Consider the following 15,677-nt stretch of genomic DNA (forward strand, 5'->3'; position numbering starts at 1 on the left):
GAGAGAGGGAGGGGAGAGCAAGACAGAGAGACTCAGTGCTTGTCTTTGTGTGTGCAAGCGACGAGAGGATTTATAATAGTGTGCCTAGTAGACTGTGAGAGAGTGAATAAAACAAAGATGAGCGTGTGTGTGCGTGCCCGCGTGCCTGCGTGTGTGCGTGCCCGCGTGTGTGCGTGCCCACGTGTAAGTGAGTAATGAAGTAGATTCTCATGCACGGTTAAGAGGCTTACAGAAGGTGCATATTCTTTTCTAAGTTCATCTCCCTCATTTTCATTCGCTGTATCTGTAGTGTGTACACTTGGAATGGATGTAATGCCTTGTACTGTGTGTATATAGTAGGTAGATCGGGTAAGACGACTGGAGGGTGATATTCACACAGTGTCCCTTTTAAGATGGTGTCATACTCCAGAGGAAGACCAGAGGAACAATACACACAGTGCATTTGGAAAGTATTCAGACTCGTTTGTTTTACATGACAGCCTTATTCTAAAATGGATTAAAGAGTTTGTTTCACTCATCAATCTACACACAATACCCCATAAAGACAAAGCAAAAACAGTAAAAAAAAAAAAAACATGTTTGCAAATCTATTCAAAATAAAAAAAACTTAAATAAGTATTCAGACCCTTTATTTAGTACTTTGTTGAAGCACCTTTGGCAGGGATTACAGCCTCGAGTCTTCTTGGGTATGATGCTACAAGCTTGGCACACCTGTATTTGGGGAGTTTCTCCCATTATTCTCTGCAGATCCTCTCAAGCTCTGTCAGGTTGGATAGGGAGCGTCCATGCAAAGCTATTTTCAGGTCTTTCCAGAGATGTTCGATCGGGTTCAAGTCCGAGCCACTCGAGGACATCCAGAGACTTCTCCCAAAGCCAGTCCTGCATAGTCTTTGCTGTGTGCTTAGGGTCGTTGTTCTGTTGGAAGGTGAACCTTTGCCCCAGTCTGAGGTCCTGAGCGCTCTGGAGCAGGTTTCCATCAAGGATCTCTCTGTGCTTTGCTCTGGTCATCTTTCCCTCAATCCTGACTAGTCTCCCAGTCCCTGCCGCTGAAAAACATCCCCACAGCATGATGCTGCCCCCAAAATGCTTCACCGTAGGGATGGTGCCAGGTTTCGTCCAGACGTGACACTTGGCATAAAGGCCAAAGAGTTCAATATTGGTTTCATCAGACCAGAGGATGTCGTTTCACATGGTCTGAGTCCTTTAGGTGCCTTTTGGCAAACTCCAAGTGGGCTGTCATGTGCCTTTTACTGAAGAGTTGATTCCGTCTGGCCACTCTACCATAAAGGCCTGATTGGTGGAGTGCTGCAGAGATGGTTGTCCGTCTGGAAGGTTATCCCATCTCCACAGAGGAACTCTGGACCTCTGTCAGAGTAACCATCGGGTTCTTGGTCACCTCTCAGACCATTGCCCTTCTCCCTTGATTGCTCAGTTTAGCTGGGCAGCCAGCTCTAGGAAGAGTCTTGGTGGGTCCAAACTTCTTCCATTTAAGAATGATGGAGGCCACTGTGTTCTTGGGACCTTCAATGCTGCCAAAAATGTTTGGTACACTTCCCCAGATCTGTGCCTTAACACAATCCTGTCTCTGAGCTCTACGGACAATTCCTCCGACCTCATGGCTTGGTTTTTGCTCTGACACGCACTGTCAACTGTGGGACCTTATATAGACAGGTGTGTGCCTTTCCAAATCATGTCCAATTTATTGAACTCCAATCAAGTCTAAAGGATGATCAATGGAAACAGGATGCACCTGACCTCAATTTTGAGCATCATAGCAAAAGGTCTGAATACTGATGTAAATAAGGTATTTCGGTTTTTTCGGTTTTTATAAATTCCCCCACAAATTTAAAAACCTGTTGTAGCTTTGTCATTGTAGGGTATCGTGTGTAGATTGATGGGGAAAAACATTCATTTAATCAATTTAAGAAAAAGGCTGTAACGTAACAAAATGTGGAAAAAGTGAAGGGGTCTGATTACTTTCCAAATGCATTGTATTGTTTCTTCTTTCATCTCTCTCTCTCTCTCTCTCTCTTTCCCCCTCTCCTTCTCCCTCCCTCTCTCCCTCTCTCTTCCCCTCCCCTCCCCTCTCCCTCTGTCTGGGTAATCAGCTTATCCTCTGTGTGTCCAGGCCTCTGTGTCTGTGTTCCTCCTCTTTGTTTCAGGTTCATTCAGCACAGAGATTAGAAACGCCTATTTGGCTCTTTTGTCTTTAGCAGCTGAGCGACAACGCTGAGTTACACCACACAGCGCTGTACTTGCTGTATTCATCAACATGCATCTCACTGGGTTACAACATAGTGGGAAACTCAGTCATCAAGACTCTCACCGGAGATTAGTGATGTAAACTACACATCGATGTACTCATTGATGAGCTTACACCATACAGTCATCAAGACTCTCATCAGAAACTATCATTGGTCATTTCAACTACACATTGACGCGCTCATCGGAAAGATATAGTGGTGAGTTACACCGTACAGGGATGCTTTTGTTAAAAAGTAGGTACATTGATGAGTTTCACCACAAAGCATTGCCTTCATCAGAAAAGCATATCGATGAGTTTCACCACATATCACCATCCTAATCAGAAAGACATATTTGGTGAGTTGATCCAAAAAGTTGTGATTTCATTGAAAAGGCACATTGGTGAGTTACAGCACAAAGTATTGGCTTTAAAAATATCCTTATGGCCTCCCGGGTGGCGCAGTGATCTAAGGCACTGCATCGCAGTGCTAGCTGTGCCACCAGAGATTCTTGGTTCGCAGCCGGCCGCGACCGGGAGGCCCATGGGGCGGCGCACAATTGGCCCAGCATCGTCCGGGTTAGGGGAGGGTTTGGCTGGCAGGGATATCCTTGTCTCATCGTGCACTAGCGACTCCTTTGGTGGGCCGGGCGCGGTGCACGCTGTCACGGTGGCCAGGTGTACAGTGTTTTCTCCAACACATTGGTACGGCTGGCTTCCGGGTTGTATGTGCATTGTGTCAAGAAGCAGTGTGGCTTGGTTGGGTTGTGTTTCAGAGGACGCATGGCTCTCGACCTTTGCCTCTCCCGAGTCCGTACGGGAGTCGCAGCGATGAGACAAGACTGTAACTACTACCAATTGGATACCATGAAATTGGGGAGAAAAAGGGGTAAAAATCAACAACAACAAAAATCCTTATAAGAGTCTATTGACGCACCCATGCATCAATCTAATTAGCGTAATAAAAAAAATTACCATCAAAATCCCTCAGTTTCTATAAGTTTTTTTTGCATGGGATGTGTCTCAATCCACGGCATCCGCCTATGTCGGTCTTCCGCATCTGCAGTGGAAAGTGGCAGAGCTACAGCTCTGTTTGTCATCCCGAAAATCGGTCTTCTCACAAAAACGTCTGTAGCGTCCAAACGGTTTGGCCTACTAACCAATATGACCACTCTATGGAAAGATAAGACTCTCACAAGTTTTACGAGACTCGTCTGAAGGTAACCTGCACAAATGAATGGAAGTACGGAGGTTGTGCCAACAAAAAAAGAGGTAAAATATGTATTTTTTTCCCTGAGCTTTCTTATATCTCCTAGATAAAGGACAGACACTTCAAAATCGTATTCTTTATGATAAAACATGTTTACTGTATTTTTGCCTTTTATTAATGTGTTATTCAATGCATTTTTATGGGCTGTAGTAGTAGAGGCCAAATTCAATATACAGTGGCAAGAAAAAGTATGTGAACCCTTTGGATATACCTGGATTTCTGCATTAATTGGTCATAACATTTAATCTGATCTTCATCTAGGTCACAACAATAGACAAACACAGTCCGCTTAAACTAATAACACACAAACAATTGTACGTTTTCATGTCTTTATTGAACACACCGTGTAAACATTCACAGTGCAAACTGTCCACCATACTTTACAGTTAGGATGAGGTTTTGATGTTGGTGTATTGTTCTTTTTTCTCCACACATAGTGTTGTGTTCCTTCCAAACAACTCAACTGTAGGTTCATCTGTCCACAGAATATTTTGCCAGTAGCGATGTGGAACATCCAGGTGCACTTTTGCAAACTTCAGACGTGCAACAATGTTTTTTTTGGACAGCAGTGGCTCCCATGAACACCATTCTTGTTTACCATGTTCCAGAGATTTCTGTAAGTCTTTAGCTGACACTCCAGGATTCTTCTTAACCTCATTGAGCATTCTGCACTGTGCTCTTGCAGTCATCTTTGCAGGACGGCCACTCCACAACAGTGCTGAACTTTCTCCATTTATAGACAATTTGTCTTACTGTGGACTGATGAACATCAAGGCTTTTAGAGATACTTTTGTAACCCTTGCCAGCTTTATGCAAGTCAACAATTCGTAATCTTAGGTCTTCTGAGATCTCCTCTGTTCGAGGCACGGTTCACATCAGGCAATGCTTCTTGTGAATAGCAAACTCAAATTTTGTGAGTGTTTTTTATAGGGCAAGGCAGCTCAAACCAACATCTCCAATCTCATCTCATTGATTGGACTCCAGGTTAGCTGACTCCTGACTCCAATTAGCTTTTGGAGAAGTCATTAGCCTAGGGGTTCACATACTTTTTCCAACCTACACTGTGAATGTTTAAATGATTCATTCAATATAGAAAAGAAAAATACAAGAATTTGTGTGTTATTAGTTTAAGCAGGCTGTGTTTGTCTATTGTTGTGGCTTGGATGAAGATCAGATCAAATTTGATGACCGATTTATGCAGAAATCCAGGTAATTCCAAAGGGTTCACATACTTTTCCTCGCCACTGTATATCATTTTTTTTATACACGTACAGGGATCCTAAAATTCACAATCAAATAGCTTAATGGTCCACGGTAAGACCAATCTAAAACAATCCCCCCCTGACCCAGATTTTTAGAGTTTAAAAGGCATGTTTATGAGTTAAACCACACATTGATGTCCTCATCAGAAAAGCACATTGATGAGGGAGTTACCCCACACAATGATGCCTTCATCAGAAAGGCACAACGGACCGTGTTACACAACAACACAGCCGTGCATTCATTGGACAGGGGACACACTCAGGGGAACCCTGCACTAACAGAGAAACGCTTTAATCAATATAATCACTGTGCTGTGGTCCACAATACAGCCATCGAAAGACACGGAACCACACACCATGATTGGTTCAGATGAAGGATGCGTCCCATATGGCACCCTATTCCCTATATAGTGCTCTACTTTTGACCAGTGCTGTATAGGGAATAGGGTGCCATTTCAGAGTCAGCCGCACCTACAGTGATGTGTTTAAAAGACACATCTCTGGATTTTTTTCCCTGGTCCTTCCAGCCATGCTTCAACGACAGGACACATTGGTGACTTAAGCCCCAGAGCAATCCATTAAAAGAGCCATAGGAGAATTCCTCTGCACCGCAATGGCACAATCAAAGGAAACATTGCAGCATAGCATCCAGACTCTGCCTGCTGCACAATGACGCTGGTGTTTCGCTACTGATTCATTTCCCGCCCTAGTGTTTCCTTCATCAAAACGCCTTTCTGAATGGTCGGCCAGCTCACAGCTGACAGTTCTGCCATCGGCTCAATTTTCTCCTTCCCATAGATTGGAATGAGCCTTTTCTCATTTGGGCAAAAGTCCACCCTCTGTCTTCTCTCCTCCGTAACCCAGCAACCGATAAGTGGTCGAGAGGTGTGTCAATTTGTTAGTAGGCAAGTGGAAGACGGTACTCCCTTCCACGATAGCCTCCTTTTGGCGAGGAATCACAAGTGTATTCTACCTCGAAAAAGTTTTGATATCTGACCCACCCCCTATGAATCAGCTATTGTACTGTCAGAAGAGAAAACACACATTTAAAAAACGATATGCTACTAATCCATTTATCTCTAAAATATCTTGCACAATGAACTTCATTTGTTTTTATCACTTTACACATTTATTTTGGGAACCACCCCTGGAACCAACGCACGAGTGGAGAAGGAGCTTCTCATTTCATACAAGCACATTTTTGTCCACGTTCCCTCTCCTCGATTCCCTTTGACCTTTTCCAAAAGGAGGCGAGAGAGGACAGAGGACGCATGAGTTCAGCAAATCTAATTGAGAAAAGGCCTTGGCCTTCCCTCCCTCACACCTGAGTGCTCAACGTTATTGCTCGTTCTTGTTATTGTGATGTTGTAGTAAGATTGATTCATTGTCATGTAATCAGGGATAGACTGAGTTGGTCTGGATTGATGGGATCTGACATGGATTGATGAGGTCTAATCTTCTTGTTAAGAACTGAGGACTACTGAGAACTACTGCCTCTCAGATCTGATGTTATTGAAGAGAGTGCATGTAATTCGGGTTCATTTTATCACCGTTTAACTAATATCACACCAGGCCTCAGTGCTGTGCTTGGTTGTGAGTCTCACCTACCAAGTTGTCTTGCGTATGTGTCAGATCCTAACAAGTCAGTCAGAGCTGGAAATATGAAGATGATGATAACACTCTGGTTGCTTCCCAAATGACACCAGATTCCCTACATAGTGCACTACTTTTGAGCAGGGCCAATAGGGATCTGGTCAAAAGTAGTGCGCTATTATAGGGAAAAGGGTGCAATTTGGGATGCAGATATGGACATGATAACACTCTAGATGCGTCGCAAATGGCACTCGATTCCCTACATAGTGCACTATGTTTCTCCAGGGCCCTATGGGCACTATATAATCAAATCAAATTGTATTTGTCACAGAATACAACAGGTATAGACCTTACCGTGAAATGCTTACTTATACAAGCCCTTAACTAACAATGCAGTTCAAGAAATAGAGTTAAGAAAATATTTACTAAATAAACTAAAGTAAGAAAATACAATGAAATCAAAAAGTAACAGGATATTTACATAACAATAACGAGGTTATATACAGGGGGTACCGGTACCGACTCAATGTGCGGGGGTACAGGTTAGTCAAGGTTTGTAAAGTGACTATGCACAGATAATAAACAGCGAGTAGCAGCAGTGTAAAAACAAAGGGGGGAAATCAATATAAATAGTCCGGGTGGCCATTTGATTAATTGTTCAGCAGTCTTATGGCTTGGGGGTAGAAGCTGTTAAGGAGCCTTTTGGTCCTATACTTGGTGCTACGGTACCGCTTGCCATGCGGTAGCAGAGAGAACAGTCTATGACAGGTGACTGGAGTCTTTCTGTGTGATCGATCGGGTTCAAGTCCGGGCTCTGACTGGGCCACTCAAGGAAATTCGGTGACTTGTTCCGAAGCGTTGTCTTGGCTGTGTGCTTAGGGTTGTTGTTCTGTTGCTGCCACCACCATGCTTCACCGTAGGGATGATGCCAGGTTTCCTGCAGACCTAACTCTTGGCATTCAGGCCTAAGTTCAATCTTGGTTTCATCAGACCAGAGAATCTTTTTTTCTCATGGTCTGAGAGTCCTTAAGGCGCCTTTTGGCAAACTCCAAGCGGGCTGTCATGTGCCTTTTACTGAGGAGTGGCTTCCGTCTGGCCACTCTACCATAAAGGCCTGATTGGTGGAGTGCTGCAGAGATGGTTGTCCGTCTGGAAGGTTCTCCCATCTCCACAGAGGAACTCTGGAGCTCTGTCAGAGTGACCATCGGGTTCTTGGTCACCGTCCTGACCAAGGCCCTTCTCCCTTGATTGCTCAGTTTGGCCGGGCGGCCAGCTCTAGGAAAAGTCTCAGTGATTCCAAACTTCTTCCTTTTAAGAATGATGGAGGCCACTGCGTTCTTGGGGACCTTTAATGCTGCAGACATTTTTTGGTACCCTTCCCCAGATCTGTGCCTTGACACAATCCTGTCTCGGAGCTCTACGGACAATTCCTTCGACCTCATGGCTTGGTTTTTGCTCTGACATGCACTGTCAACTGTGGGACCTTAAATTAACAGTTGTGTGCCTTTCCAAATCATGTCCAATCATTTGAATTTACCATAGGTGGACTCCAATAAAGTTGTATAAATATCTCAAGGATGATCAATGGGAAACAGGTTGCACCTGAGCTCAATTTCAAGTCTCATAGCAAAGGGTCTGAATACTTATGTGAATAAGGTATTTCTGTTTTTGTTATTTTATAAATTTGCTAACATAAAAAAATTGTTTTCGCTTTGTCATTATGGGGTATTGTGTGTAGATTGATGAGGAAAAAAATTGGATTTAAACAATTTTAGAATAAGGCTGTAACGTAACGAAATGTGGAAAAAGGGAAGGGGTCTGAATACTTTCCGAATGCACCGTATAGGGAATAGGGGTGCAGACGTAGAGATTATAACACTGCTTATGGCTCAATCGAAATTATCCACTGTCTATACGTCTGTCTGTTGATTATCGTTTTGTTCCGTGGAGCTTAATCAATCATCTTCATATAATTAATCAACCTTCATGAAAATGAGATAGGAGTAATAATTAGGGTATTTCAGTTGCCTAAGAATCTGGTGCAAATAGAGAGCAGTGCTAATCAAAACATGTGTCCAAAATGGCACCCTATTTTCTATATTGTCACGTTCCTGACCTGTTTTCCCTTGTTTTGTATTTATTTAGTATGGTCAGGGCGTGAGTTGGGTGGGTTGTCTATGTGTGATTTTCTATGTTGGGATTTTGTGTTCGGCCTGGTATGATTCTCAATCAGAGGCAGCTGTCAATCGTTGTCCCTGATTGAGAATCATACTTAGGTAGCCTGGGTTTCACGTGTGTTTTGTGGGTGTTTGTCTACCGTGTTAGTGTTTTCACCACACGGTACTGTTTCGGTTTTCTGCACTTCGTTTATTGTTTTGTATTTCAGTGTTCAGTTTCGGTTTTAATAAATCATCATGAGCACGAACCACTCTGCATATTGGTCCGATCCTTCTCGCCTCTCCTCGTCCGATGAGGAGGACGAAATAGACAATCGTTACATATATAGTGCACTACTTTTGCCAAAAGTAGTGCACTATATAGGATAGATGGTGCCATTTGATAAGGGGACAGACAGACAGGTGTTGTTACTGGGCGGCAGGGAGCCTAGCTGTTAAGAGCGTTGGACTAATAACCGAAAGGTTGCAAGATCGAATCCCTGAGCTGACAAGGTAGAAATCTGTTGTTCTACCCCTGAACAAAGCAATTAACCCACTGTTCCTAGGCTGTCATTGAAAATAAGAATTTGTTCTTAACTGACTTGCCTAGTTTAAAAAACGAAATACTGGAACGGGTCAGTTAATCGTGCTTCTGCACCTGCATTGTTTGGGGTTTTAGGCTGGGTATATAAATAAATTTGATTTGAATCAGCTGGTGAAACAAAAATGGGCCCAGCCAGCCGTGCTCATTCTCTCTGTCGCTATCCAGCTCTCTCTCTCTTTTTTCATCTCTCCCACTCTGTCCCCTCTCTCCTCTTTGTTTGTCTCCCCCTCCCTCTCTCTCTCTGTTAGTTCGTCACTCACTCCCTCCCCCTCTCTCCCTCCCTCCCTCTCTGTCTGTTTGTCTCCCTCTCTCTCATTCTTCTCTCCCTTTCTGTTTCTCAGCAGCTCTCCAGTAGGACTCCATCCCTTTTCTCCACCCTTCTCTGAAAGTGTGCACTTGCACACTACTTCCCGTCATGGATTCAACAATGGTGGAAACTGCCTCTAGCCAATAATTACGCCAATCCAATAGTTTTAAATCCATGACGCATAGTGTGCAAGTGCACACCTTGGGAAACAGGTGGGAAACGGGTGGAGAATCGGGACGCAGAACAACTTGGGATATTTCCTGCCTATATACAGGGGCTTGCAAAAGTATTCACCCCCCTTGGAATTTTTCCTATTTTGTTGCCTTACAACCTGGAATAAAACAATGTTTTGGGGGGGGTTGTATCATTTGATTTACACAACATGCCTACCACTTTGAAGATGCAAAATATTTTTTATTGTGAAACAAACAATAAGACAAAAAAAAAAAGAAAACTTGAGCGTGCATAACTATTCAACCCCCCAAAATCAATACTTTGTAGAGACACCTTTTGCAGCAATTACAGCTGCAAATCTCTTGGGGTATGTCTCTATAAGCTTGGCACATCTAGCCACTGGGATTTTTGCCCATTCTTCAAGGCAAAACTTCTCCAGCTCCTTCAAGTTGGATGGGCTCCGCTGGTGTACAGAAATCTTTAAGTCATACCACAGATTCTCAATTGGATTGAGGTCTGGGCTTTGACTAGGCCATTCCAAGACATTTAAATGTTTCCCCTTAAACCACTCAAGTGTTGCTTTAGCATATTGCTTAGGGTCATTGTCCTGCTGGAAGTTGAACCTCTGTCCCAGTCTCAAATCTCTGGAAAACTGAAACAGGTTTCCCTCAAGACTTTCCCTGTATTTAGCGCCATCCATCATTCCTTCAATTCTGACCAGTTTCTCAGTCCCTGTCGATGAAAAACATCCCCACAACATGATGCTGCCACCACCATGCTTCACTGTGGGGATGGTGTTCTCGGGGTGATGAGAGGTGTTGGGTTTGTGCCAGACATAGCATTTTCCTTGATGGCCAAAAAGCTCAATTTTAGTCTCATCTGACCAGAGTACCTTCTGGCTTTTTTCTGGCCACTCTTCCGTAAAGCCCAGCTCTGTGGAGTGTACGGCTTAAAGTGGTCCTATGGACAGATACTCCAATCTCCACTGTGGAGCTTTGCAACTCCTTCAGGGTTATCTTTGGTCTCTTTGTTGCCTCTCTGATTAATGCCCTCCTTGCCTGGTCTGCGAGTTCTGGTGGGCGGCCCTCTCTTGGCAGGTTTGTTGTAGTGCCATATTCTTTCCATTTTTAATAATGGATTTAATGGTGATCTGTGGGATGTTCAAAGTTTCGGATATTTTTTTATAACCCAACCCTAATCTGTACTTCTCCACAACTTTATCCCTGACCTGTTTGGAGAGCTCCTTGGTCTTCATGGTGCTGCTTGCTTGGTGGTGCCCCTTGCTTAGTGGTGTTGCAGACTCTGGGGCCTTTCAGAACAGGTGTATATATACTGAGATCATGTGACAAATCATGTGACACTTAGATTGCACACAAGTGGACTTTAATTGACTAATTGTGTGACTTCTGAAGGTAATTGGTTGCACCAGATCTTATTTAGGGGCTTCATAGCAAAGGGGGTGAATACATATGCACACACCACTTTTCCGTTTTTTATTTTTTGAAACAAGTAATTTTTTTCATTTCACTTCACCAATTTGAACTATTTTGTGTATGTCCATTACATGAAATCGAAATAAAAATCAATTTAAATTACAGGTTGTAATGCAACAAAACAGGAAAAACGCCAAGAGGGATGAATACTTTTGCAAGGCACTGTACTCATATTTATTGTGATCTAAAAGGGCAAAACTGATCCTAGATCAGCACTCCTACTCTGAGTCGCTTGATACATACGGCCCCAGGTTCGAAAACCAGTGGCCTGGGCTGGGCCATCCAGAGTAGAGAGAGAGCGTTAGAGGGCGATGTAGAAGCTTAGGCCTCTTTATTAATGTCACAGTCACTAGCCAGTAATTCCCTCGGGCTTCTTGTACTCCAGCTTGTTAATGAGTCAGTGCTTATCATTCAGCATTGTTAACAGGCTAGAGCCTCCCTCCCATCCTCCCTTGAGCCACTCATGATTGTCGAGGTAACCGTCCCAAAAAGCACCCTATTCCCTTTATAGTACACTGCTTTTGACTAGGCCCCATAGGGATGATACTGAGGTCAGTGTTGAGCACATGCTAATGAAATCCTAAATAGAAATAACGATTGCAATTATCGAAAATATTCATCAAATTCAAGCATGTAAAAGATGAGATGAAGTCCTGATTTCTGAAATTGAGAGGGCACAGACCTGATAGTGATTTTGGTTCTTCATGTGGAGCTTATTTTGTCAATCCAACACCAAGATTGAAATTTGCACCTGCAGTGCAGAGAGGACTTCTCGCGTTCAGAAATATGTCACATTTGATTAGGGTTTGTATTGGTGGAGAATTGACCATGCAAGAACAACCAATGGATTCCCTGAGCTTTTGGTTGTAGCTAAAAGCTGTTTTACACTATTGTTGATCAACTGGGAGCCATTCAATCTGGGTTATCTGATCAGGTTGTTAAAGGAGCAATCGGCGATTGGCACGTACATTTTCGGGAGTTAAATTATTGATATACAGCAACACATGGCTTAATGTCGTGTGTCCGACCTAGTGGTAGTCCGCGTTCCACATTGCTCATAGGGCCCTCGTCAAAAGTAGTGCACTATATAGGGAATAGGGTGCCATTTGGAACAGAGACCTAGATAGATGGATGGAGGGGGTGATGAAGGGGAGGGGGGGGGGGTCAAATAATGGTGATAATGGCCGGTGAATGGGGAGTTCATTTTAAAAGGCACTGAACAGAAGGGCCTACTTAGCGTAAATAATGCAATGCTATGTATCAGAGAGGAAAAACGATTAGCTAGACAGATCCATGACCTGCAGGTAAACCATCAGATGCACCAAGCCTGTCTGTCACCACAACATGCCTCAAAATCTACACTGTTGCTTTCAAGCTTTCAAAGCCTCCATGTCATGACTGTCTCTTTACTTTCTTCCGCCCCGAAAACAAAATGCACATGAATGATATGTATTCGCCAAACAATACGGCAGAGAGCGTGCATATTGTGTGTCAGCGCTCATTTAAACATTTGATGCAGAATGAAGAAACCCCATATGAGCAGTATGTCAAGGCCAGGGAAAGGACAGCGCTAACGGTTTGTCTGTGCTGTGGCCCCCATACAGGGAGCTTCTAATTGCACACAATTTGACAAATCCATTTCCCACAGCTCGATGTCCAGTGGAGCAGTTCAGATGGAGTATATCGCCGAAGGATACATATTAGATCACTGTGATTGGGCAAGAATAAGTACCAAATGGCATCCCCTATGTAGTGCAGGTTTCCTTAAGGGCTCTGGTCAAAAGTAGAGCAAACATAAATAGGGAATAGGGTGCCATTTGGGTTGCAGCCCCCTGTTTCTGTATCGCTAACCCAGTTACCTTAGGCCTGTGTGTTGTGTCCACACACACACACACATTGTGGCCGCTAGCCGCTCGTCACTGACGGTGCCCCTTCTCTGCAGAGGCCAAATTACAGACCTCGGGGAATAATGTTTGCATCCCAAATGGCACCCTATTCCTTATGTAGTGCACTACTTTTGTCCAGGCCCTTAGAGCCATCTGGGATCAGAGCCCATAGAGCAATATGTAGGGAACAAGGTGCCATTTGGGATGCAACCATTGTGTGGTCTCATAGAGAAAGACCACAAGACAACGTGGTTAGTAGTTTGTTTACCTCAGTGCATTCTGTCTCGTGCGGCTCGGCAGTGCACCGCTGGATTGAGTGAGGCAGAGAGAGGCTGCTCTTTCAGCTGTGACCAACGATGAATAAATATTAAAGGACGGCATGCGGGTGTAGACCAATCATTAATTTGGTTGAGATTTACAGACGGGAGAGAGGGATGGCCTCTGTTCTGTGCCAGCAGTTCACTTTAGTCTGCTCAGGGAATGGGGCTCTGGCAGCAGAGAGGCCTCCTGAAAGAACCACTCACACCACCGATTTCCTGTGGGCTGTTTATTGTTGACTGGCTGACTTACTAATGTCAAAAATGGCACCCTATTACCTATATAGTGCACTATTTTTAACCAGGACAGATATAGGAAATAGGCTGCCATTTGAGACGCAGGACCTGGCTGACAGGCGTCCTGTGTGCTGTTTGTTTTTTGACTGACTGACTTGCATTCCAAATGGCAGCATATTCCTTATATAGTGGGCCTTTGTCAAAAGTAGTGTACTATAAAGGGAATAGGGTGCCATTTGGGACTGGCCCCTTATCTCAGTAGCAGCAGAAGATTGTTTATCATCCCTACCCCCAGCAGTAGGTTACAGCTTCTCACTGACCATTGACTCACATTGACAACCCCTCCACACGGCTCTCAACACATATTCCACACGCAGAAGCACAGAAAATACAGTTATGCATAATTCAACAGACAGTAAAAACAGCTGACATAGTTAAAGTAAGTGCAAGTGTTTGCATGCGTTCAAATTTGTGGGGTTCTGTGTGAGTGCACATCTGCAAGAGTGAGCGCACGGGCACGAGAGAATATAGTCTAGTGTTTTGTTTTTTAGAGTCTGATAGTGAGTCTGGGATAGTTACTCTCTATTATAAAGGCTATAACATTACTACTTGCTTGTGTCTGACCCCCGTCAGTCAACAATTACTGATGGAACAAATCAATACTTAAAAGGGTGATTTTCTGCCAATCATAGGCTGTTTAATCGACAGACAGTTGATGATTGATAGACGTGTGTGTGTCCACTGAGAGCAGTGTGTGTGTGTGTGTGTGTGTGTGTGTGTGTGTGTGTGTGTGTGTGTGTGTGTGTGTGTGTGTGTGTGTGTGTGTGTGTGTGTGTGTGTGTGTGTGTGTGTGTGTGTGTGTGTGTGTGTGTGTGTGGCCTACTGTATCCATTAAGGGCTCTCCCAATGATCAATTTTCAATGTCTCTAATGATCATATTGGCCCCACATAATAATGTGCAGGGGTAGCCTATGTATGCGCACATATGTGTGTGACACCGAGAGAGGCATAGCACAGGCCTGTTTGTGCACATGTAAGTCACACACATTCTTCAAAAACAAGAGCAGAAATTCAGTTGGAGCTCAGGGGGAGGGGGGAGGTGCCCCATGAGCTTATTATTAACGCCTCCGTGACTCCCTTGTAGTCACACGGTAACAAATAAAACGTCAACAGGATAGAGCGTCAGATAGTGGAGGGGAAGAGGGGGGAGTGTGGGAGGAGGGGTGAGAGAGATGCTTACCGAAAACGATGAAGTTGCTCTGAACAGAGGCTGCCAGTAGTGTCAATAAGCTCAGCGTCCATAGACCAGGGACCGGGTAAGAAGGGAATGCCATGGTCGGTTGGACACACAGATCCGTTTGTTCGTCTCAATGAATCCTCACGAGGGTAGGCAGAGGAGCACCGGAGTGTTACCGGAGTGTTACCTACAGCAGTGGAGATAAAGGAAGAGCATTATTGATGAATTGCTTGCTTTCTGATTGGTTGGCCGGTGCTGAATGAACGTCTGGACATCGTTATTCACGTAACTGCTCCCTGGGCTTAATCAATCTGCCTGTGTCATAAAGTATCGGGTGGTGACGCAGTGATCGAATATAAATCACTAAAGGCAGAAAATCAGTGTCTGTTTATCATTTGCCCCAAATCAGGGGTTCTCAAAGCGGGGTCCACGGTCAGCTCTTAAAATATTTATGTCATTTTTTTTAACATTTCATTTTTTTTAATGAATATTACTAACAACGGTTTAAACAACTTGTGGCCTTTGATCTGTGGAATAAGTTAAAAGTGTGCAATGCAATTTAATACATTGTTCTATTTTGAAGTTGTTGTTCTGATTATGAGGGGGGTCCCTGGTGAATTTGTTATTACAAATGGGTTCCCCGGGGCCCCAAAAAGTTTGAGAACCCCATGCCCTAAATGTATTCAATCCACCTCTAAATGTAAAGGTGCAGTGCCAATTATAAGCAGTATTTTTTTTTAGGAAGTCAGTCGGGGTCTCAACTTACTGGTAGTTAGGATAGTAGAATACACAAACTGCAATTTCAAAAATTGGTAGTGCATCAGCAGTTTTTCTCTTGTTGTGTCAGTCACTGACAGTCACTCAATTAGCCCATGTCAGCTAACATTTTATAGATTGCT

At 43.9% G+C, this 15,677-nt stretch overlaps 1 protein-coding gene across 1 annotated transcript in view; it reads right to left on the minus strand.

Moving 5' to 3' along the window:
* The window catches only part of LOC120020506 (cell adhesion molecule 3-like), a 58,529-nt gene extending 43,654 nt beyond the window's left edge, over positions 1 to 14,875 (minus strand). Inside the window, exon 1 of the mRNA XM_038964209.1 lies at positions 14,782 to 14,875. Within this exon, the coding sequence (XP_038820137.1) occupies positions 14,782 to 14,875 (94 nt within the window). The remainder of the gene's footprint in view (positions 1 to 14,781) is intronic.
* Positions 14,876 to 15,677: the final 802 nt, after the last annotated feature.

This window comes from Salvelinus namaycush, chromosome 25 (assembly GCF_016432855.1).
Source record: "Salvelinus namaycush isolate Seneca chromosome 25, SaNama_1.0, whole genome shotgun sequence".
NCBI lineage: Eukaryota > Metazoa > Chordata > Actinopteri > Salmoniformes > Salmonidae > Salvelinus > Salvelinus namaycush.